A 23,254-nucleotide genomic window follows, 5' to 3' on the forward strand; every position below is an offset into this window, starting at 1 on the left:
GCCCGGGGGCACGACCCCGTCCGTCCGCGCAGCAGGCGGGAAGCGGCACACACGCATTTACCAACAAGCCAAGAGAGGGACCAGGACTCACGGAGACCAGCCAGAGTGAGAGGACCGGGCTCAGCTCCCCCCCACCGACGCCGGACGCCCTGCGGGGGCGGCCATGTGGCCGCGTCACCGGCAGCCGCTCGGGGACCAGGGAGGGCCCGTCCTGTCTGGATCGGCGGCTGTTTCGTGCAGCAGCCGAAGGAAGTCCTGGCGAATGAGACGAAGAAGAGCCTCAGTTTTGCTGACGACTGTGGTCTCTCCTCGCAGTGCAGTCTCGAGGCTTCTCTTCGTCCGGATCCTGACAAAGGGTCCCTGGTGCCGAGGTCCCGGGGCTCCCACGAGCCAGGGGCTAGGGCTCCCACGAGCCCGGGGTGGGGGTGGCGGCTGCTCTCAGAAGTCGGAGTCTCTGAGGTCGCAGCCTGGGGCCTGGGTGCCCGGCCCTCGGCCCCGGAGGCTGAGGAAGACCTTGCGGTAGGAGTGCCTGAAGGCGGGGTTCGAGAAGCAGTACACCGCGGGGTTCAGCACGCTCTGCAGGCCGGTCAGGCTGCTGGCCACGTCGGCGGCGAGCCCCAGGGCGCGGCGGGCCCCGCAGCCGCCCACGCCGCGGCACACGGCCAGCGCGACGTGGGCCAGGAAGCTGGGCAGGAAGCACAGCACGAACAGCGCCACGACGGCGGCCAGCAGCGCCCGGGCCCGCTGCAGCTTGGGCTGCCTGCCCGGGGCCCGGAGCCGCTTCCGCAGGGTCCGGATGATCGCCGCGTTGCAGAACAGCACGAGGCCGAAGGGCAGGATGAACTGGGTGAAGGACAGCGCCTCCTGCCACGCGCGGCCGGAGGGGACGCCCGTGCTGGGGTCCACCGCCGGGCACTCGGCCTCGGGCACGAGCAGGCCCTGGTGGCTGAGCACGGCCATCAGGAGCCAGACCAGGCCGGAGACGCCCCACGCCGCCCGAGGGGACAGGAGGTTGAGCTTGAGGTGCGGGTGGACCACTCGGAAGTAGCGGTCCACGGCCACCGCCGTGAGGAAGGCCACGCCCGCCCCGCGGCCGAGGGGCCACAGGAAGAACAGGGTCCGGCAGGGCGCGCGGCCGAGGGCACAGGTCTTGTGGCGCAGGAAGAAGGCGGCCAGGAAGGGCAGGCAGAGGGTCAGCAGCAGGTCGGCCAGGACCAGGCTGAACAGGTAGACGGCGTGCGGCTTCCACACCTTCAGGCGGAAGAGCAGCGTCCACAGGGCCACCGCGTTGCCCAGCAGGCCCAGCCCGCACTCCAGCGCCAGCAGCGAGGCCACCGCCACCTCCGCCCCCACGCTGTGCTCCGAGCAGTTGGCCGGCGGCATGGCCCGCGGGTCCGCGTGGGGCCGGCTCCGAGCGGCCGAGCGCAGAGCCTGCCCGCGGAGATGCTCTGGCCGCCGAGGGGAAGGGACGCCTCTCCCACCAGGGAGCTCCCAGCTTCTGCATTTTCTCAGCGGGAAAGCGCTGAGGCAGCGGGAACAGTCAGAGGCAAACTGAAACCGGCCTGGGAACGGCGGAGCGAAACCCCCGCCGCGGCTTCGGTTTTGTTTTGCCTGAAAAAGAGGAACGTGTGGTCACTGCCCGCCGGCCCGAGTCCCAGCTGCTGCCCGAGGCCGGCGGGGCGGCTCTGTCCTCAGCGGCCCAGGGGGCACCGGGGAGCCGGGCGCTTCCTGGGAGCTGGAGCCCCCTGCGCCTGACTCAGTTCACCCGGCGGTCAGACCGGCTCCCGCCTTCGCCTGGAAGAGGGCCGACGGCCTGGCCTTTGGTCACGCTCTGCTTCCTGCTGAGGGGCCGTCCCTCCCTCCTGCACCCTGGGCCTCGCTGCCCTGAGCACCGTGACATCGATGCTGGTCAAGACGCACCGAGTCCACCACAAGGTCAAGTCCGTGAGCCCAGCGGCACGCTCCAGGTCTAGGGACAGCACAACGTGCTCATGGGAGCCAATGAATACCTGTGCAATGAATCCCAGCCTACCCACTGCCGACCCCACTCACCTTGGTCCCGACCCCCAGCCGACCCCACTCACCTTGGTCCCGACCCCCAGCCGACCCCACTCACCTTGGTCCTGACCCCAACTCACCTTGGTTCTGTTCAGCCTGATTGGCTTTGGAGTGAAATGGACGTTCGTTGTGATTCTGTCTCCACTCGGCAGCACGGAGGTTGGGGAAGCAGGTAACGCCCGCGCCCGCCCCTTCACCTGGGAGGCGGCGGCGAGGCCCTGCTGCCGGGCCGGAGTGAGAGTCTGAGGTGCGGGCAGCGTGCGCGGGCGCATGGCCGGGCTGTTATCCGCTGGGTGTGCTCGCCGAGCTGCTGCAGGACCCGGGCCGCTCACGGCGAGGAAGGGAGGCACGGAGAGGCCGGGCCCCGGGCCCGGGAGGGCGGGAGCAGGACTCCCAGCCCAGGGCCGCCGGGACCCAGGCCGCGGTGCTCAGCTGCTTCCCGCGGGGCGCGGCGCTGCTGTGCACACGGAACGCCACCCTCCGGACGCCCGAGCACCGGCGTGCCTGCTGGCTCGGGTAACTGGCCCGTGGCCTCTGGCTTTGACGTGGCGGCTCCTCTCCAGCGGGGCCACGGCACACATCGCCCGTCTCGGCCAGTGGGTTCAGCCGCCTCTTCCTCTTCTAAGGAAGTCCTCCGAGCGCCCGGAATTGTAGCAACGTCCCCCGCACGCCACAGTGACACCTGTGAGCACGCACCCACCTACTGCACGCCCATCACACACATCCTGGGAACACGGAGCAGCCGTTTCCTCAGCTCTCTCCCCACGTGGAAGACCGCTGTCCTCCCGCAGTTCAACGGCGTGCCTTCCCGCACACGCTTGTTCCCACACTCACACGAGAGCGGAGTCTGCTCTAACCTGCGCACACGTCTGATTCTATTGATTCCTCCCCCCCCCCCCGGGTTTTCTTTTCCGTGTGAAGACGGCCAGAGGGAGGTTTGTCAAGATCGACCGCGTCTCAGGCTCTCCCCCGCTCGCTGGGAGTTTGCAGGGAGGACCCTCCCACCGCTGGCCCCGCCTGGCACCAGCTGCCCGTCTGAGGGTCCTGAGGGGCTCGCAGAGCCCGCTGCACGCGGTCATGTTCATGGCTGTGTTTTATTGTAGAGACAGGACACAGGTCAGCATCAGCCACGGCAGGAGAGTCGGGGCCGTCCTGGCAAGCAGTCTGTGTGGAGCATCCGTGCGTGGAGCATCCGTGTAGAGCATTCGTGTGGAACATCTGTGTGTGGAGCATCTGTATGTGGAGCATACATGTGTGGAGTATCCATGTGTGGAGCATCCGTGGAGTCAGGACAGTGCTGGTTTCTCTTTGCAGACGTTTGACGATGCACAGAGCACCTTGTCAGTGAGGGGAGCCCCGAGCCCCGAGTGAGGAGGTGGCCTTGGGTCCGTGTGCAGGTGGGGTGACCTTGCATGGCGACCTCAGCCTCTAGCCCCCGGGAGGTCGCCGATACTGTGTGACCCAATGTCCCGCCCACAACGCATGTTACCAGGCCTGGCCCGGGTCCCCTGGCCACAGCTGGACCCGAGGGCTTGGAGACGACCCCCAGCAGCGAGGGCAAAGGTCAGACCTCTTTTGGGGCGAAGTTACATTCTTGCCTGCACACTCATTTATGAAAACAAGATTTAGAATACAGTGTTACCACTTTGTGCTGAAAATACAAATACTCGCAATTCTTGTAATGCTTCCTGATTCTGAGAGGCTTGTGTTCCAGCAGGGAAGACCCACGAGCAAGCGAATCTGTAAAAGCAACGGGACCAGACGAAAGGGGTGACGGGCGTGGGGGCGAGAGGGGGTCAGAGGCGGCGAGGCCGGGGTGAGGCGGGGCAGGGCGTGCGGGGCGGACACCCGGGCAGGCGGCGCCGTGGTGAGCGCGTGGCCTGCCTGTGGACGGGCTGCGGCTTTCTCCACCTTCGCGATTCCCGTGGCCGCTGAGGCTCCTCACACTCCATTTTCTTCACGTGGTCGGTCCCGTGTCCGCTGCCCGCCCTGAGGCCCTGCTTCCTCCCCGGCGGGGACCTGGGTCACCTGGTCTGGCCCCACTCGCCGGCCCGGAGGCGGGGGGGGGGGGGGGCCTGGGAGAGGGGAGCCGGCCACTTACAGAACAGGGAGCCGTGTCAGTAACGGGAAGTGGGAGCAGCTGCCGGCGGGGAGGATGTAGCACAGCCCCGGGCCCCTGGCGCCCGCCGAGCCTGCGGTCGGGGCCGAGGAATGTAGCCCCTCCCCCCGCACGCTCCTGCCCCGCGCACATCACAAGGGCTGGGTTCCTAGCACACGCGTGTTGCAGGCAGGAGACATCGCTTGGAATGTCGTTTACTGCGACAGGAAAAATTTAATCGTGCAGAACTAAGCTTTTAATGCACCACAGATAAGGAACCAGGACGTGTGCCAGCTGCCGCCTGTGAAGAAGCTGTTTGTTCTTCACTGTTTAGTGCAGGTTCAACCAAACCCACACTCCCCACGCCGGGGAGCCCCTGAGGACCTCCCAGAGTGAACACACGGGGAAGCGGGCGGAGACGGGAGGTGGCCCGGGACCCGGGGCTCTGCGCCCGGCCGGGCCCGACTCCAGGGCTGCAGGACAGACAGCGGGACGTCACAGGGCAGGGGCCCGAGCACCGGGAACTGGCCGCCTCGGGCCAGCAAAGGCCCGTCCGAGACACACATGAGCCTGGGACCACGAGGAGCTGTCCTGGGCCCTGAGGCGGTGGGGCCTGTGCAGAGGCTATGGCCAGAGGTTCAGGGTCACTTTTTAAAAAATATGTATTTTTATTGATTTCAGAGAAGAAAGGGGAGGGGAGAGAGAGAGAGACATCCATGATGAGAGGGAATCACGGATCGGCTGCCTCCTGCACGCCCCCCCACTGGGGATGGAGCCCGTAACCCGGGCCTGTGCCCTGACCAGGAATCGAACCCTGACCGCCTGGGTCATAGGTCACGCTCACCCCGGAGCACCCAGGCCGGGTTCGGGTCACTTCTTGGCCTGTGTGGGGCGCCCGTGTGCTCCCCTCCTGAGTCTCCGATTGTCTCGTTGAACTCAGAGCAGCGCCTCCCGCGCACCTGGCGTCACACGCGCAGCCGCCGCCGCCGGCCCGGAGGCAGGGCCGCGTGATGCCGAGGCTCTGTCCTCGCTTCCGCTGAACCTGCGCGTCCTGCTTTCTCCGCGCCTCTCCCCAGCAGGCGGTTTGCTCGGACGTCGGAAGGCAGTTCTAGCTCCTCAGGAACAAGTGCAGGGGACGGGGGGCTCTCACTGTTCAGTGCACATTGAAGACTCGATACCGAGCTTTCCTTTTGGGTCGTTGGGAGGGGATTTGCATGTCCCGCTCCCTGTCCGTGTGATAGGCGTGTGATAGGCATGTGATAGGCGTGCTCCACGGACTGTGAGCTTCCGAGGTTCCCGCCACGTCAGCAAACACGGGGTTGTGTCCAGTCGTGTGCATCCTAATGCTGGGCAGGCGCCGGGAAGCGGGCAGGGAGTGTCCCTTTAAGCCAGGGCGTCGGTTTAGAACCCGGCACTGCTCCCCGGCGTTCTCCCGTGGGGCCGAGAGGCAGGCCCCGGCCCGTGGCCGCCATGGACGGGTGAGGGGACAGTGGGGTTGGGGGCTGAGGATAGGCCTCCCAGACTGAGGGGGTGAAGAGTTCGGGGCCAAAACACAGCTATTCTCTCAGGGAAATGAGGGAAAAGTGCCTTTTCAGGGTCCGGGAACGATAAACGCAGCCGAGTTCTGCGGGAAACTTCCGTCAAGGCCGGCGGAGGACGGGGGACCGGATTTCCCGGTCGTTTCAGTTTTGTCGTTGGAAGATTCGATCCTCTTCCCCGAGGAAATGACACTTGAGCCAGCGCATCTCTTGTTCATCTGTTACATTTTTAAAACTTGATTTTAGAGAGAGGGCGGGAGCGCGGGAGTAACATCGGTCGCTTGTCTCCACGTGAGCCCCATCGGGAGTCACACCGCCGCCTTCCGGTGCCCGGACGGCCGGGCGGCCCAGCTCGGCTACAGCTGCCGGTGATGGCCAATACTTCGTGAAAATGTGCGCTGCCCACAGACCCCTCCCACGGTGTCTGTGTGCACAGCCCTGACCTCTTCCGGGCGGCCTCACCCTTTGATGAAGAGCCCAGTTTCCTTAGAACGAGGAGGACGGGGAGTCGGGGGGCGGGGGGGCCTCCCCTCAGGGAGCCTCCGCTTTGCTTGTGCTTTGTTTCCAGTTGCCCTGAGCCGCGTGGGACAGGAGAGACGGTCCCGCATCTCCCCGCAGGGGCTGGGCGCTAGCGGCCCTTGTTCAAGGCTCCGCCTCTCGGAGCTGCTGGGGGGGGGGGGGGGGGGGGCACCGGGAGGCGGGGCCAAGCCTCTCGGCTTCGCTGGAGGCGCCAGAAAAGCCAGCCATCGACACAGCGGCTGGGTCTGCCCTGGTGTGTTTAGGGGGTGTCTGACCTGGTGTGTTTAGGGGGTGCCTGACCTGGTGTGTTTAGGGGGTGCCTGACCTGGTGTGTTTAGGGGGTGTCTGACCTGGTGTGTTTAGGGGGTGTCTGACCTGGTGTTTAAGGGGTGTCTGACCTGGTGTGTTTAGGGGGTGTCTGACCTGGTGTTTAAGGGGTGTCTGACCTGGTGTTTAGGGGGTGTCTGACCTGGTGTGTTTAGGGGGTATCTGACCTGGTGTGTTTAGGGGGTGTCTGACCTGGTGTGTTTAGGGGGTATCTGACCTGGTGTGTTTAGGGGGTGTCTGATCTGGTGTGTTTAGGGGGTATCTGACCTGGTGTGTTTAGGGGGTGTCTGATCTGGTGTGTTTAGGGGGTATCTGACCTGGTGTGTTTAGGGGGTGTCTGACCTGGTGTGTTTAGGGGGTATCTGACCTGGTGTGTTTAGGGGGTGTCTGACCTGGTGTGTTTAGGGGGTGTCTGACCTGGTGTGTTTAGGGGGTGTCTGACCTGGTGTGTTTAGGGGGTGTCTGACCTGGTGTTTAAGGGGTGTCTGACCTGGTGTTTAGGGGGTGTCTGACCTGGTGTGTTTAGGGGGTGTCTGACCTGGTGTGTTTAGGGGGTGTCTGACCTGGTGTTTAGGGGGTGCCTGACCTGGTGTTTAGGGGGTGTCTGACCTGGTGTGTTTAGGGGGTGTCTGACCTGGTGTGTTTAGGGGGTGTCTGATCTGGTGTGTTTAGGGGGTGTCTGACCTGGTGTGTTTAGGGGATGTCTGACCTGGTGTTTAAGGGGTGTCTGACCTGGTGTGTTTAGGGGGTGTCTGACCTGGTGTGTTTAGGGGGTGTCTGACCTGGTGTGTTTAGGGGGTATCTGACCTGGTGTGTTTAGGGGGTGTCTGACCTGGTGTTTAAGGGGTGTCTGACCTGGTGTTTAAGGGGTGTCTGACCTGGTGTTTAGGGGGTGTCTGACCTGGTGTGTTTAGGGGGTGTCTGACCTGGTGTGTTTAGGGGGTGTCTGACCTGGTGTGTTTAGGGGGTGTCTGACCTGGTGTGTTTAGGGGGTGTCTGACCTGGTGTGTTTAGGGGGTATCTGACCTGGTGTGTTTAGGGGGTGTCTGACCTGGTGTGTTTAGGGGGTATCTGACCTGGTGTGTTTAGGGGATGTCTGACCTGGTGTTTAAGGGGTGTCTGACCTGGTGTGTTTAGGGGGTGTCTGCCCTGGTGTGTTTAGGGGGTGTCTGATCTGGTGTGTTTAGGGGGTATCTGACCTGGTGTGTTTAGGGGGTGTCTGACCTGGTGTGTTTAGGGGGTATCTGACCTGGTGTGTTTAGGGGGTGTCTGACCTGGTGTGTTTAGGGGGTATCTGACCTGGTGTGTTTAGGGGGTGTCTGATCTGGTGTGTTTAGGGGATGTCTGACCTGGTGTTTAAGGGGTGTCTGACCTGGTGTGTTTAGGGGGTGTCTGTCCTGGTGTGTTTAGGGGGTATCTGACCTGGTGTGTTTAGGGGGTGTCTGACCTGGTGTGTTTAGGGGGTGTCTGACCTGGTGTGTTTAGGGGGTGTCTGCCCTGGTGTTTAGGGGGTGTCTGACCTGGTGTGTTTAGGGGGTGTCTGACCTGGTGTGTTTAGGGGATGTCTGACCTGGTGTGTTTAGGGGGTGTCTGACCTGGTGTGTTTAGGGGGTATCTGCCCTGGTGTGTTTAGGGGGTGTCTGATCTGGTGTGTTTAGGGGGTATCTGACCTGGTGTGTTTAGGGGGTGTCTGATCTGGTGTGTTTAGGGGGTATCTGACCTGGTGTGTTTAGGGGGTGTCTGATCTGGTGTGTTTAGGGGGTATCTGACCTGGTGTGTTTAGGGGGTGTCTGATCTGGTGTGTTTAGGGGATGTCTGACCTGGTGTTTAAGGGGTGTCTGACCTGGTGTGTTTAAGGGGTGTCTGACCTGGTGTGTTTAGGGGGTGTCTGCCCTGGTGTGTTTAGGGGGTGTCTGACCTGGTGTGTTTAGGGGGTGTCTGACCTGGTGTGTTTAGGGGGTGTCTGACCTGGTGTGTTTAGGGGTGCCCATTCAGCTCTGTGGACTGAGAGGCCCTAAGATTCCGCTGACACAGCCCCATCACCGCGACAGCGCTGACGGCCGCGAGCCCAGTGAGTTTCTGTGAATTTCGCGTTGCTACGGGTTGCCAAGGGGAGGCCACGTGCGGGCCATTCCGCGGTCCAGACACTCGCTGGCCGTTTCCTGGGTCCGTGTGGGAGCACCGAGCAGGGAGGTGGGCCGTGGTGATGAGGGGTCCCTCACACTCACCCGGGGGGGGGGGCTGGCACCCGCCTCCCGCCTCCTGATGGCCCCCTTCCCGCCAGGATGCTGGGGGCTCACGTGGAGGCCGAGCCGCCCACAGACCCCGGCTGCCCCGAGGACCCCCAGGCCGGGGCCGACCCCGGGGAGACGGCCGAGGAGGTGCTGGTGAGCCGGGCGGTGCTGGGCCCCACCTCTGGGCGGGGGAACTCCGTGTCCCAGCCATCACCGGCCCGGCGTGCGGCCCCCGCGTCCTCGTCTCGCAGGACTTGAGCGATGCCTCCCGGTCACAGACACCGCCTCTAGGAGCGCGTGTGGAGCTTTACCTCCTGAGAGGAGGCCGCGCCCCGACGCTCACACGCCCGCTTCCTGCCCCCAAATAAGAGGGGCGCAGCCCTAGGGACTGGGCGGGACCCGGCGGGAGCGTTTTCTGACTTCACTCGTCCCACCAGCCCCCCCCCCCCACACACACACACACACAACCCCGAACTCTGTCAGCTTCCGTCTCCCTGCACGGTTTCTGGCGTGTGGACGACCCGTCCGCCCCGCCCACTGAGCTGCCTGTCCGGTGGCCGTGGCCACACAGGGCGGGGCTGTCCGTCCTCGGAACGCCGGCCCCGGAGAGCTGGTGTCGGTGCGAAGGGCCGAGGCGTCCACCCCCCAAACAGCGGCCGTTCCCACCGACCAGGGTGTCCGCTCACGCTCCTGGGACTCAGGATGCGCTGGCCACAGGCCGTCGGTGATAACGTGCAGTGAGCGCCCGCGTCCGTGATGGGCGAAGCCCCGTGCTCGGCGGCGTCCCCTGCTGCCTCCCGTGGAGTGATGGGAAACCAGCTCCACTGAGTAACCAAGGCGGAGCCCCGGCCGGTGTGGCTCAGTGGACAGCGTCGGCCTGTGGACTGAAAGGTCCCGGGTTCGATTCCCGGTCGGGGCACAGGCCCGGGTTGCAGGCTCGATCCCCAGTGGGGGGCGTGCAGGAGGCAGCCGATCCATGGTTCTCTCTCATCACGGATGTTTCCATCTCTCTCCCTCTCCTTTCCTTATTATTATTTTTAAATAACAACAATGATAGAGATGGATGCAGGCATTAGAGCTCTCAGCTCCTCAGCGGCCGGAGGCGCGGCGTTGGCGGGGTGCTGGGTGCCCGGCCAGGACTGTGACGCTAGCCGTGCGCTTTCTCTCCGGCGACAGCGGTTACGGCGGCAGGTGGCCGGGCTCTGCCAGCAGCTCCAGTCACAGCAGGACCGCTGGACCGCCATCCTCCACGACCTGCGGGCGCAGATGGACGCCCTGAAGGAGCAGAGCCCGGGGCTGCGGGGGCCCGACGCCAGGACATCCGGGGCCTCCCCTCGGCCGCGGAGGGAGCCCGACACTCCGGTACAAAGCTCCCCTGTTTCCGGAAAGTCGCTCTTTGGAGCGGGTGCGTCCCTGCCGGGCGGCTGTCCCAGCTCCCCACGCCGCGCGGACCCCGTCCCCACGAATGACGAATAACCGTCGCTGCCCAGATCGGCTCTCACGGACGCCAGCACGTCTGGTGGCCAGGCCTCTGACAACATGGCAGCCGCCTCCACGGGCTCTCCCCGCCGGCGCGTGGCGCGCTCCGCCGGCTCGCAGTGACCCTGTGAGACGGCACCTACGGCCACGGCCACGGCCACTGTTGGTCCCGTGGCTGGTGACCACGGCCGGCGTGTGAACGGCCTGAAACACCCCCCAAGGGCCTGGCAGCCTCGGCCACGGGCTCGCCTCCCGTCCCGTCTCCCGGAGGACACAGTCCACGGAGACGAGCCGGTGTCCTTTCTTCTGGGAACCGGGACGGTTTGAGAACGACAGTGAGAAACCCGCCCACGTGGCCCGCGAGGATCCTCCCGCGTGGAGGGGACCCTGAAAGTCCCCCTCCGGCCGCCCTCCCTCGTCTTGGGCGCGGCCATGACTGTCGAAGGGGAAACTGAGTTTGTGCTGCAGCCGCTGGGCCTGAGCCGCTGGGACGCCCCGAACCCTGTGTGGTCCTTGCCTTTCAGGCAGCGAAACCCGCTTGTGGAAGAAGGTCCCCTCTGCCGGGCGGTGAGGACACAACGAGGAGACACGCTGCCCGAAGCCGCAGCGCCCCTCTCCTCGGGCGGCCACTGTCACCCCGGAGTGCGCCTTCCTCCCAGGTGACCCGCGCGTCCGGCCTGCGACAGGAAGCAGGGGCCCAGGGCCGTCCCGCGTCCCCCCCGCAGCTCCTCTCCGGCTCCCGCCTCCCGGGGATGTGGTCCCTCCGCCCCCCTCCCCAACCAACCCCCGCCCGGGTCACGTGCCGCCCAGGGTCATGCTTGCCCAAGGCCGGCTTTTAAAGTAGCGAAATATATATATATACACTGGAGGCCCAGTGCACAAAATCGTGCCCGGGTGGCGGGGGGGGGTCCCTAGGCCTGGCCAGAGGTCAGGGCTGATCCGTGGGGTGAGCAGCGGGGTGATCAGGGGCCCCCACTGGCACTTACCGTGGCTGGCCTGGGGCCTGCGGGCTGGGGGCAGCTCCTGTGTTGAGTGCCTGCCCCCTAGTGGTCAGTGTGCATCACTGTGACCGGTTGTTCCACTGGTCATTCTGTTGTTCAGTCAATTTGCATATTAGGTTTTTATTTTATATATATATATATATATATATATATATATATATAGAGAGAGAGAGAGAGAGAGAGAGAGAGAGACTTCAGAGAGGAAGGGAGAGGGAGAGAAGGATAGAAACATCAATGATGAGAGAGTATCATCAATCGGCTGCCTCCTGCATGCTCTCCACTGGGGATCGAGCCCACAAACCAGGCATCAAACCGTGACCTCCTGGTTCATAGGTCAATGCTCAGCCACGGGGCCACACTTTAACCCCAGCTTTGAGGACTCTATTTGGCTGAGATGGCTCATCTTTTCTCTACGTGCAGTCATGACTCCCCCAACCCCCCCAGCCGCTGGGCGGGCAAACGGGCAAAGGGGGCCTCCAGCCCTGTTTTCAGGGCACAGCACCCGTCGAGCTCCTGCGAGGCCCAGCACGGGCTCCTGGTGGGCGTTTCTGGGTGGTAGGCTGTTCCTAACGATGCCCACGCCGTCTGCAGCCGGTGAACATAAAGGTGGAAAGAATCGATTCAGGGAAAATGGTGTCCTATGAAGACGGAGACAAGACCGTGTCCATCCGCCTTCAGATCCGAAAGGCCGCGCCTGCCGGGCCGGGGCTCCGCGCGGAGGGGAAGCCGGCTCCGCGGGCGGTCGCAAAGGTAACGTTAGACAACAGTTCTAATTCACACGGTTACAGTCAAAACTTAGGTGCAGGTGAAATTCCACTTTGGTCTGATAAGAATCCTTCATTTATTACTCAGAGTAATTTTAACGTTTTGGAATAATTACATTTCCGTAGACAGATAGTTGAATTTTTTCAGATTTGCTTTTAATGCTGAAAAGATGAACTAACTGAACGGATCTCCGTGGGCTCGGCCACGCTCTGTGTATTTCTGCATTTTTAAAAAGTGACACTGCGTGCAGCGCCCAGCGGGTGCTGTGGGCCAGGTCCCGGGGCGTTGGGCATCATAGGGGCTGAGCGTCGACCTAGGACCCAGGAGGTCACAGTTCGATTCCTGGTCAGGGCACATGCCCGGGTTGTGGGCTCGATCCCCAATGTGGGGCGTGCAGGAGGCAGCTGGTCCATGATTCTCTCTCATTATGGATGTTTCTACCTCTCTCCCTCTCCCTTCCTCTCTGAAATCTATAAAAACATATTTAAAAGCGTTAATCATGGAAAAGACATGATCGGGTTTGCATTAGAAAATGAATTAATTAAAAAAAGAAGAGATGCTGCCGGATGTGGGTGACCCGCTCGCTCCCGCCCCCTCACCTGCCCTCACCGTGTCTCCCGTGACCTCCTGTGACGATGACTCTTCTCTCCGCAGAATCTTCCCGTAGAACCAGCCTCTTCCCCGCACACAGCACAGCCCACGGGCAAGGAGACAGAGCAGGAGGGAGGAGTCGCCCGGCGCCCGGCCGGCCAGGTGGGTAGGCTGCCCCAGACACGCCCTCCGGAGCTCCCCCACCTGCCCCCCCACCCCAGCCAGGTGCCCGGCGTCTCCCCAGACCTCGCTAGCAGGTGGCCGGCAGGTGTTTCCACGTCGCTCTCGGCCCCCACGTCTCAGCCGTGGGGAGAGCGCCGCTCTGAAGCAGGACACGTCCGGTGGAGGTGGCCCGGGAGGGAGAGGAGGAGGGATGCGCGGCCGCCAGGGTCGTAAGGTCTCAGGAGAGTCCGCTAGCCCGGGACCTGGACACCGGCTCCCAGGCCGCCGAACGGTCCCTCCCCTGGAGCCTGCGGGCGGTCGGAAGCCCTCCTCACTCCTGCTCTCCCGCTCACCGGCCTCAGTAAGGCCCAGTGATGGTCTGGGAGATGAAATGTCAGTGCGGACATCGGGAGGCTGCGCAGGGAGCAGCTGGGGTCGCTCAGGAGTTGTTGTCCTTCGTGGGGTGTTACAGGCAGGTTTTTCAGGGGGAGCTCATGGAAGCTGAATGCTGTACCTACATCTCAAGAGCAAGGATATGAGAAATCACGTCCCTTAAGTATTCGAGTACATGGACGAGCCTGTCACTCAACCTCGGACCCTCCTAGGCTGTGGGTACGAAGCATAGGGACTCTGCTTCCTCCTCTAAGTCCCACCCACTGCTTCCTCCTCTAAGTCCCACCCACTGCTTCCTCCTCTAAGTCCCACCCACTGCTTCCTCCTCTAAGTCCCACCCACTGCTTCCTCCTCTAAGTTCCCCCCACTGCTTCCTCCTCTAAGTCCCACCCACTGCTTCCTCCTCTAGGTCCCACCCACTGCTTCCTCCTCTAAGTCCCACCCACTGCTTCCTCCTCTAGGTCCCACCCACTGCTTCCTCCTCTAGGTCCCACCCACTGCTTCCTCCTCTAGGTCCCACCCACTGCTTCCTCCTCTAAGTCCCACCCACTGCTTCCTCCTCTAAGTCTCACCCACTGCTTCCTCCTCTAGGTCCCACCCACTGCTTCCTCCTCTACGTCCCACCCACTGCTTCCTCCTCTAAGTCCCACCCACTGCTTCCTCCTCTAAGTCCCACCCACTGCTTCCTCCTCTAAGTCCCACCCACTGCCTCCTCCTCTAGGTCCCACCCACTGCTTCCTCCTCTAAGCCCCACCCACTGCTTCCTCCTCTAAGTCCCACCCACTGCTTCCTCCTCTAAGTCCCACCCACTGCTTCCTCCTCTAAGTCCCACCCACTGCTTCCTCCTCTAAGTCCCACCCACTGCTTTCCTCCTCTAGGTCCCACCCACTGCTTCCTCCTCTAAGCCCCACCCACTGCTTCCTCCTCTAAGTCTCACCCACTGCTTCCTCCTCTAGGTCCCACCCACTGCTTCCTCCTCTAAGCCCCACCCACTGCTTCCTCCTCTAAGTCTCACCCACTGCTTCCTCCTCTAGGTCCCACCCACTGCTTCCTCCTCTAAGTCTCACCCACTGCTTCCTCCTCTAGGTCCCACCCACTGCTTCCTCCTCTAGGTCCCACCCACTGCTTCCTCCTCTAAGCCCCACCCACTGCTTCCTCCTCTAAGTCCCACCCACTGCTTTCTCCTCTAAGCCCCACCCACTGCTTCCTCCTCTAAGCCCCACCCACTGCTTCCTCCTCTAAGTCTCACCCACTGCTTCCTCCTCTAGGTCCCACCCACTGCTTCCTCCTCTAAGCCCCACCCACTGCTTCCTCCTCTAAGTCTCACCCACTGCTTCCTCCTCTAGGTCCCACCCACTGCTTCCTCCTCTAAGCCCCACCCACTGCTTCCTCCTCTAAGTCTCACCCACTGCTTCCTCCTCTAGGTCCCACCCACTGCTTCCTCCTCTAGGTCCCACCCACTGCTTCCTCCTCTAGGTCCCACCCACTGCTTCCTCCTCTAGGTCCCACCCACTGCTTCCTCCTCTAAGTCCCACCCACTGCTTCCTCCTCTAAGTCCCACCCACTGCTTCCTCCTCTAAGCCCCACCCACTGCTTCCTCCTCTAAGTCTCACCCACTGCTTCCTCCTCTAGGTCCCACCCACTGCTTCCTCCTCTAAGCCCCACCCACTGCTTCCTCCTCTAAGTCCCACCCACTGCTTCCTCCTCTAGGTCCCACCCACTGCTTCCTCCTCTAAGTCCCCCCCACTGCTTCCTCCTCTAAGTTCCCCCCACTGCTTCCTCCTCTAAGTCCCACCCACTGCTTCCTCCTCTAGGTCCCACCCACTGCCTCCTCCTCTAAGCCCCACCCACCTGCCTGTCCCCATGTTCTGCCCCGCCCCCTCACCCCCTCACCTTCTCCCCTCTGGCTCGCCTTCACTGGATGGGCTGAAAGTCGTTGTTTGCTCATTTGCATGTTTCTCTCTTCTTATAACATAACCCCAAACACACCTGACCATGATGCTCTCCTGTGGAGCACTGAAGGTATCATTTGTGCCTCTTCATTTCTGAGAGGGAACCGGCTCTTTAAGCCTCACTGGGGGGCATTGGTGGCCAAGCCGTTCATCTCCCACGACTGAGGGACACACCTTTGCTTCATTGACCTGGTGGGTTTGGGGTGAACTTGTGGTCTTGGTTCAAACCTCAGGCTGATGGATGGCTGTTGTGGGGCCAGCAGGGGGGGGGGGGGGGCACAGGGGGCCCAGGGGGGCCAGCAGGGGGCACGCCGTTGATCTGCCTGACGGGTTGCAGAGCAGACTCAGAGCCCAGCGCTGGGGGTCGTGGTGAGGAGGAACGGTCACGTCGTTAATCATCGCCATCGCCACTCAGCATCTCCACGGTAGCTCTGCCTCCCAAACGTTGCCAGCATTTCTGTCAGCGTTTCCCTTTCTGTTAATCCTGACGAACATTCGAAGACACAGATTTTTTCTGACTTCCTAGTTCAGCGTATGCCCACGCAGTTACGTAACACTTGCCGTTTTCAATAGAAATCAGTCCGTCCTGTGGACAAGGTGCGTGGAGTGTGGATCAAGGGCCTGGGGTGAGAAGGAAGGGAAAGTCCTGGAAGGACATGTCTCCATAGAAATCACCGCCTTTATGGGCCAAGGTTTCCGGCTCCACCCACGCCGGGAGCACGGCTCCCCAGGCCGGGGCTAACACGCTTGAGGAAAAGGCATTTGTCGGGCGGACGATCCGTCGATCGCGTTCTCCCGTGTGGCCACGCCCCGGGGCGGTGTGGAGCTGTGGGTTCAGCATTTGTTCGTGGAAGCCACGGGCGGGTCCACGGGCCACCGGGCAGCAGCGGAGGAGGACTGGGAGGGGGAGAGTGTGACATGGCGATCGCCTCTTCTTCAATCCGGACTTCAGGTCTCCGCGAAGGTGGACGGGACGCGCGGCGCGGTCTGCGGAAGCTCCGAGGACGAGGGTCTCAGGACCACGATCCTGCGGTTCTCCAACGGGGACGTGAAGAAGACCCTGCCGGACAACAGAGTGGTGCGTGCCACGGGGTCCGCGCCCTCGGGGGAGGGGCAGCTGGGCAAAGACAGGCCCCCCCCCGGGCTGAGAAGTACCTGGGCCCCTGCGGAGTGTCCTCACCTTCCCCAGGGCCCGCTCTCCGGTCTCCAGGGGACACTGGGTCCTGGGCGGAGGTTGGACTGATAATTCCTGCAGCGACAGACATGAGCATTGTCTGCATTCACCTCACTATAGACCATTATTCCTGCACCCCCGCCTGTCCCTGCACCCCCGCCTGTCCCTGCACCCCCGCCTGTCCCTGCATCCCCGCCTGTCCCTGCAGCCCCTGCACCCCCCAACCTGTCCCTGCAGCCCCCGCCTGTCCCTGCACCCCCGCCTGTCCCTGCATCCCCGCCTGTCCCTGCACCCCCGCCTGTCCCTGCACCCCCGCCTGTCCCTGCACCCCCGCCTGTCCCTGCACCCCCCAACCTGTCCCTGCAGCCCCCGCCTGTCCCTGCAGCCCCTGCACCCCCGCCTGTCCCTGCACCCCCGCCTGTCCCTGCATCCCCGCCTGTCCCTGCACCCCCCAACCTGTCCCTGCACCCCCCAACCTGTCCCTGCAGCCCCCGCCTGTCCCTGCAGCCCCTGCACCCCCGCCTGTCCCTGCACCCCCAGCTTGTCCCTGCACCCCACAACCTGTCCCTGCAGCCCCAGCAATCTCCAGCTGCCGGCAGAGGGGTCGGCCAGCTGTGTGGTTCAGGGTCACAGGGTCAGGTGTCAGGGCCCGTCCAGGTGAAGGGTAGGCCGCGCCACGTCCGGCGCCCTCCGCCTGCCTTGTCTGTGGCTTTGAGGAGGATCCTCTTCAGAGCCCACCTCCCTCCCCAGGGGCAGGCCCCTCGCCCCCGCCCCCAACGGGAAGGCCCAGACTCTCCACCTGCAGGAAGTACTTCCCCGATGAGATCCGGGTTCGAGGGGACGGCACGCGCCGCCCCCCACGCCAGTGTCTCTGTGCCCGCAGGTCTACTACTGCGCCAGCACGGGGACGACGCGCACCACCCACCCCGGCGGCCTGGTGGTCGTGCGCTTTCCCGACAAGCGGACAGGTGAGGCCGCCGGCCTGCGTGTGCGTGTGATGTGCAGGGCACGTGTGGGCACACGTGAGACGTGGGAGCCTTTTAGCAGGCTCTCTGTGGCGGCCACCGTCCGGTGATTCAGGGCCTGAGCTGCTTAATGAAAACCCGGTGCGCTCTCTCCGGTTCTTTCCCTCACGGCGAGCCCGCGGCTGCCGGGCGCCGAGTGCCTGAAGGGGCGGCACCTGACCCTCCGGCAGGTCCGTGGTTTGGCTTCTGCTCATCGGCGAGGGCGCCGTGGGCCGGGGTGTGAGCCGTGGGCCGGTGAGTGCGCCGTGGGCTGACGTGTGTGCCGTGGGCTGGTGTGTGCTCCGTGGGCTGGCGTGTGCGCCGTGGGCTGGCATGTGAGCCGTTGGCCGGCGTGTGTGCCGTGGGCTGGTGTGTGCTCCGTGGGCTGGCGTGTGAGCCGTGGGCCGGAGTGTAAGCCGTGGGCTGGCATGTGAGTCGTTGGCCGGCGTGTGCGCTGTGGGCTGGCGTGTGTGCTGTGGGCTGGCATGTGAGCCATTGGCCGGCGTGTGAGCCGTGGGCTGGCGTGTGAGCCTGGGCCGGGGTGTGAGCCGTGGGCCGGGGTGTGAGCCGTGGGCTGGCGTGTGTGCTGTGTGCTGGCGTGTGAGCCGTGGACTGGCATGTGCGCCGTGGGCTGGTGTGTGTGCTGGCGTGTGTGCCGTGGGCTGGCGTGTGATCCGTGAACTGGCGTGTGTGCCATGGGCTGGCATGTGAGCCGTGGGCTGGCCGTGTGTGCTGGCGTGTGTGCCGTGGGCTGGCGTGTGAGCCTGGGCCGGGGTGTGAGCCTGGGCCGGGGTGTAAGCCGTGGGCTGGCATGTGAGCCGTTGGCCGGCGTGTGTGCCGTGGGCTGGCATGTGAGCCGCTGGCCGGCGTGTGCGCCGAGGGCTGGCGAGTGCACTATGGGCCAGCGTGTGCGGCGTAGTCCTCCCTCCATTCCGTGTGGACTCCAGGTCGCGGCGCCCTGGCTGGAGCCCGGGTTCCCGGCTCCGTGCGTTCGCTCGCTTTGCGGCGTTCGTTCTCCCCGTCATGGAGTGGGGTCCCGGGGGGTCCACGTCAGTGACGATTGTCCTAGGACCCAGCTCTCTCCGTGCAGGCGCGTCGGGCGCCCCCCTCCCCCCGTGGAGGGCTTGGCTTCAGCGTCCCCACAGGAGCCCGGAGGGAACGTGGCCTCTGGGGCGGTGCCTAAGAGGGCACACGCAGTGGCTGCTCCCGTCCCGTCCCTGTCGCCCCCCCGTCTGTGAAAGGGAGGGACTCCGTCTCCGAGTGTCGCCCTCCTCTCTGAGCTAACAGAGCCCTGGCCCTGGGTGAGCCTGGCCGTTTCCCAGACCGTGCTCGGGGCCAGCAAGCCTCCGGCCGTGGGCCCTGTCTCCCCGGGCCGCTGGCGTTCGGACGTGCCAGAGAGGCTGGGACCTGCTTCCTTCGCGTGAAAAGGTGAGCGTGTGTGGGCCTACCTGGTTTGGCTCCGTGGATAGGGCATCGGCCTGCGGACTGAAGGGTCCTGGGTTCGATTCTGGTCAACAGCACGTACCTTGGTTGCGGGCTCGATCCCAGGCCCTGGTCAGGGGTGCATGCGGGAGGCAGCCGATCGCCGTGTCTCTCTCACATCGATGTTTCTCTCGCTCTTTCTCCCTCCCTTCTGCTCTCTCTAAAAATCAATGGAAAACTATCCTCGGGTGAGGATTAACAACAACAGAAAGTGTGTGTGGGGACAGATCACGTCGGGCTGGTGCTGTGTGCAGGCCCAGGCGTCCTCTGGGGTCTTGGGGCGTAGCCCCAGGGACAAGGGGACGCTGGAACATGCATTTTTAAAAAAGGGTAAAGGAGCCAAAAACAAAACAGAATTTCCAGTTAAAAATAAGTGAGTCCCAGGACGCCATGTGCGGGAGGGTGACTATCTATACACTAGAGGCCGATGCACGAAATTCATGCAAGAGTAGGCCTTCGCAGCCGCAGCTTCATCTGGAAGGGTGTTCGGACGGCCATTCCGCTGTTCGGCCATTCAGTCGATTTGCATGTTATGCTTTTATTATTATACTAGAGGCCCAGCGCGTGAAATTGCGCGAGACCCCAGACCCGCCGTGCCACCGCGGAGCGGGACCCATCAGTGCACCTCCAGGTGACTGGTTGTTTGGTTGTTATGGCGTTACGGCATTACAGCCACAGGCCTTTTATAATATAGATAGCCTAATATGCAAATTATAAAAGCCTAATATGCAAATTGTCCCCACGGGAGTTCGACCGGGAGTTCAATTGCTCGCTATGATGTGCGCTGACCACCAGGGGGCAGCACGGAATGAAGGAAGGCCCCGGCCGGCAGCCAGAAGGCCCCTGTCGGCCTTGATCGCTGGCCAGGCCTACGGACCCTACCCGTGCATGAATTCCCTGCACCGGGCCTCTAGTAGTTAATAATACTTATTGCACATTTGCAAGTTGCTGAGAGATTAGATCTTAGGAAGTCTCATCACAAGAAAAGACATTTTTGTAACCATAACTACGTGGTGTGGAGGTTAACGAGCTTGGATGTTCTGTGACAATTGTGCCTCAATAACCAAGCGTGCATTCTGCAGAGAAATTCTACCCCGACGGCTCGAAGGAAATCTTGTTCCCGGACGGGACAGTGACACGTCTTCATGACGGACGAGAGGAGACCGTGTTTCCTGACGGGACGTTGGTCAGTGTGGCCAGGTCGGTGCTGGGACAGGTGATACCCATCTGACGTGCCTGAGTTTTTGGTTTGTGTAGTCAAGAATTTCTTTAGTGGTTGAGCATCGACCTATGAACCAGGAGGTCACAGTTCAATTCCCAGTCAGGGCACATGCCCGGGTTGTGGGCTCGATCCCCAGTGTGGGGCGTGTAGGAGGCAGTCAATCCATGATTCTCTCTCATCATGGATGTTTCTCTCTCCCTCTCCCTTCCTCTCTGAAATAAATAATAAAAATATACTTTAAAAAAGAGTTTATTTAGACTAACTTCTTAAAAATGTTTTTAATATGGTTCATAGGTCGACACCCAGCCACTGAGCCACACCAGCTGGGCCCTTTAGAGTCGTTTTGGGGAAAGCGTAGATGTTTGTCCAGATGTAATAACAGGACACGGTGTCACTGGCCCTGAGTCCCTTCCTGGAGAACATGGGCTTAACGCTGGTTTTTAAGTGTCTCTTCACCGGCGGTGGGCATGCTGGAACGGTAACCACAGAAACAACTGCAGCCTCGGGCCTGTGCCCACCTGAGGCCATGCTGTCCGGAGGCCGAGTCCAGAGCGGGCCACACGCCAACACCGTCTCAGACACACGAGAAGCTATCGGTGCTTCTCCTGAGGCAGAACGAGCAGCGCCAAGACCCTGCCCCCCGCAGGCGCCCCTCATGTGGGAGGTCGCCTCTCGCTGCTCCTTCACCCCGACAGCCACAGGCCCTGAGGGTGTGGGACATGTACCCCGACTCCTCTCCCCCTCTTCCCCCCTCCCCTCCTCTCTCTCCCCCTCCAGGTCACCACCACCAGCCCCCGTCCTTTCTCTCTCGGGTGACTGCAGGCCCACCATCTGCCCTCAGCATCGGCGTCACCTTCCTGTCCTCTGGTCCTTTGTCCTGAACGATGATCATGAAACCCTCTGGTTCCCCCTCCTTCCGGAGGACCCTCCCAGCTCAGGATGTAGGATTCTGCATGGCCAGGCCCAGCTGGCCCAGCCCGCCTGCTGGCATGTCCCAGCTGACCTCCTGGCCCCATGTGGGCCTTCACTGCCCAGCCTTTGTACGTGCCTGCCCCCAAACCAAGACCTGGAGGGGGATCCAGCCCCCACCCCTTCCATGCTCGCGGCTCTGGCTCCCGCGAGGAGAGCTGACGCCACCTCCTCCTCCCCCAGGAACGGCGATAAGACCATCGTGTTCAGCAACGGGCAGCGGGACGTCCACACGGCCGAGTTCAAGCGGCGGGAGTACGCCGACGGCACCGTCAGGACGGTGTACTGCGATGGCCGCCAGGAGATCAAGCTCGCGTCCGGGAGGGTGAAGGTCAGAGGCGAGACCGGGAGCCGTGTCCTGGGCCTGAAGTAGGCCACCCGCGAACACGGCGCGGGCGTCGCCGTCCGTCGCCGTTTTGTTAAAACAGACACAGCGAAAGGATGACACGGTCACGGCCCCCAGTGATGGCCACACACGAACTTCCGGACTCCCCACGGCTCTGGAGGTTGTGGAGGAAGAGACGCCGTGTCTGGTGTCCTGGTTAGAAAAGCGTGAGGCCCACACCAGCCAGCGGCCAGGACGCCCAGGAGGCCGCAGGCCGGCTCCGTGGACCCTGTGGCCTCGCGCACGCGGCGCCCTGTCCTCAGTCACTCAGTGGGCTCGGCCCTCACGGTTTTCCCCTCCATCCGTGCTCAGCTTTCCCGGGCGCTCGGCTTTCTCGTGGCCCCGGGGGTTCTTGCCTGCTTCTGCAGATGGACACACGTGTCTCCGTAAACAGACACAGGAGGAAGGAAACCACACCCCTCCTTACTAAAGGGAATAAATCAGACGGCTCCTATCACAGCCTTTTGTGCTATAACTATTTGTATATTTTATAGCAACTTCTTATTGAAGATCATTTTGACTCAGAGATTGGAGAGCAGGTTCAGGCCCCTTGGTCTCTGTCCACTCATGTTTCTGGGCTGTGGCTGCTAGTGCCTAGTTTGATAGACAACCAACTACCCACCATCCACCCACCAACCAACCAACAACCAACCAACACCCACCCACCCACCACCACCCACCACCCATCCAACCACCATCCACCCACCACCACCCAACCACCACCCACCCACCACCCACCACCCACCCACCATACACCCACCAACCAACCAACCAACCAACCACCCAACCACCCACCCAACCACCACCACCCAACCACCCACCAACCACCCACCCAACCACCACCCACCACCAACCACCACCACCCAACCACCCACCAACCACCCACCCACCCACCACCCACCATCCACCCACCACCCACCCACCACCCACCACCAAACAGAGCTCACCGGCCGCCGTCCTTGGGCCGTGGCTGCGCGGCCTCCTCTGCACCTGCAGGGACCTGCGGTGTTTGTTTGTCCGGCTGCACTTGGCGGAGGAAGAGGGACCCCACTCCGGCTTCCCTGACGCGGAGGCCCAGGTCTCTAAGGGCCTGGCAGCACCTCCGTCATGCGTCTCTGACCGCGTCCTTGTCTGCTCTGCCTCAGAAAGGCGCCTCCGTGCTCCCTGCGTGTCCCTTGAGCACCCGTGGGCCTGCATGCCCATCTCCTGCCGCCAGGTCTCCTGCCGCTGCGGGACCCTCCCACCAACACGTTGTCATCCCACTCAGCTCGCCTTTCGCCAGACCGTGCACGTCTCCCTGACCGACGGCTCCTGTGCTCCTCGGACTCGCCTGACGCACGACGAAGAGGAGCATTTGGAAACCCCGAGCGTAAAAGCAAAGAACACTGAGAGCCCGGCGGCGGGCTCAGAGGCTGAGCATCGACCTGTGAGCCAGGAGGTCAGGGTGCGATTCCCGGTCAGGGCACACGCCCGGGTTGCGGGCTCGACCCCCATTGAGGGTGAGCAGGAGGCAGCTGGTCAATGACTCTCTCTCATCACTGATGTTTCTGTCTCTCGCTCCCTCTCCCTTCCTCTCTGACATCGATAGAAATATATTAAAAGTAAAACAAAATGAGGTCCCAGGCCCCACCCAGGCTGCGCACAGTGGGACCCCTGCCTGCCCGGGAGTCTGCGGGGTCAGGGCCCGTCAGAGATCTGGAAAGACAGCCCAACACGTCAGAGTCACGAGGACGAAATGCGGGAACCCAGGCTGGGCCGTGTCAGGGGTGCCGAGCGCTGGGAGGTGACCCCAGGAGAGCCGTAGGTCCCCAGGCGAGGGCTCTCCCGCGGTCAGTGTGGTGAGCTCCCTGACGCCCCTCCCACCAGCTGGCGGCCCAGGACACAGCGTGGGTCTGAGGCCC

At 62.8% G+C, this 23,254-nt stretch overlaps 2 protein-coding genes across 4 annotated transcripts; one reads left to right on the forward strand and one right to left on the reverse strand.

Moving 5' to 3' along the window:
* Nucleotides 1-438: 438 nt before the first annotated feature.
* On the reverse strand, nucleotides 439-1,383 carry GPR31 (G protein-coupled receptor 31). Its single transcript, XM_008156688.3, has one exon. The coding sequence runs from the start codon at nucleotides 1,381-1,383 to the stop codon at nucleotides 439-441; it is 945 nt and encodes a 314-aa protein (XP_008154910.2).
* A 4,195-nt stretch (nucleotides 1,384-5,578) lies between these two features.
* TCP10L (t-complex 10 like) lies at nucleotides 5,579-21,812 on the forward strand. Of its 3 annotated transcripts, none has more exons than XM_054722278.1 (11): nucleotides 5,579-5,634; nucleotides 8,522-8,611; nucleotides 8,825-8,927; nucleotides 9,951-10,136; nucleotides 10,778-10,912; nucleotides 11,846-12,004; nucleotides 12,674-12,772; nucleotides 16,070-16,195; nucleotides 17,175-17,259; nucleotides 19,860-19,977; nucleotides 21,152-21,812. In XM_054722278.1, the coding sequence occupies exons 3-11, from the start codon at nucleotides 8,826-8,828 to the stop codon at nucleotides 21,339-21,341; spliced, it is 1,200 nt and encodes a 399-aa protein (XP_054578253.1). In that variant the 5' UTR covers nucleotides 5,579-5,634; nucleotides 8,522-8,611; nucleotide 8,825; the 3' UTR covers nucleotides 21,342-21,812. The 3 variants fall into 3 exon arrangements, with proteins under 3 accessions (XP_054578253.1, XP_054578255.1, XP_054578254.1); XM_054722280.1 differs by having other exon boundaries at nucleotides 8,825-8,921; XM_054722279.1 differs by lacking the exon at nucleotides 5,579-5,634 and adding an exon at nucleotides 6,069-6,087.
* The last annotated feature ends 1,442 nt before the right edge of the window (nucleotides 21,813-23,254 follow it).

This window comes from Eptesicus fuscus, chromosome 10, assembly GCF_027574615.1.
Source record: "Eptesicus fuscus isolate TK198812 chromosome 10, DD_ASM_mEF_20220401, whole genome shotgun sequence".
Lineage (NCBI taxonomy): Eukaryota > Metazoa > Chordata > Mammalia > Chiroptera > Vespertilionidae > Eptesicus > Eptesicus fuscus.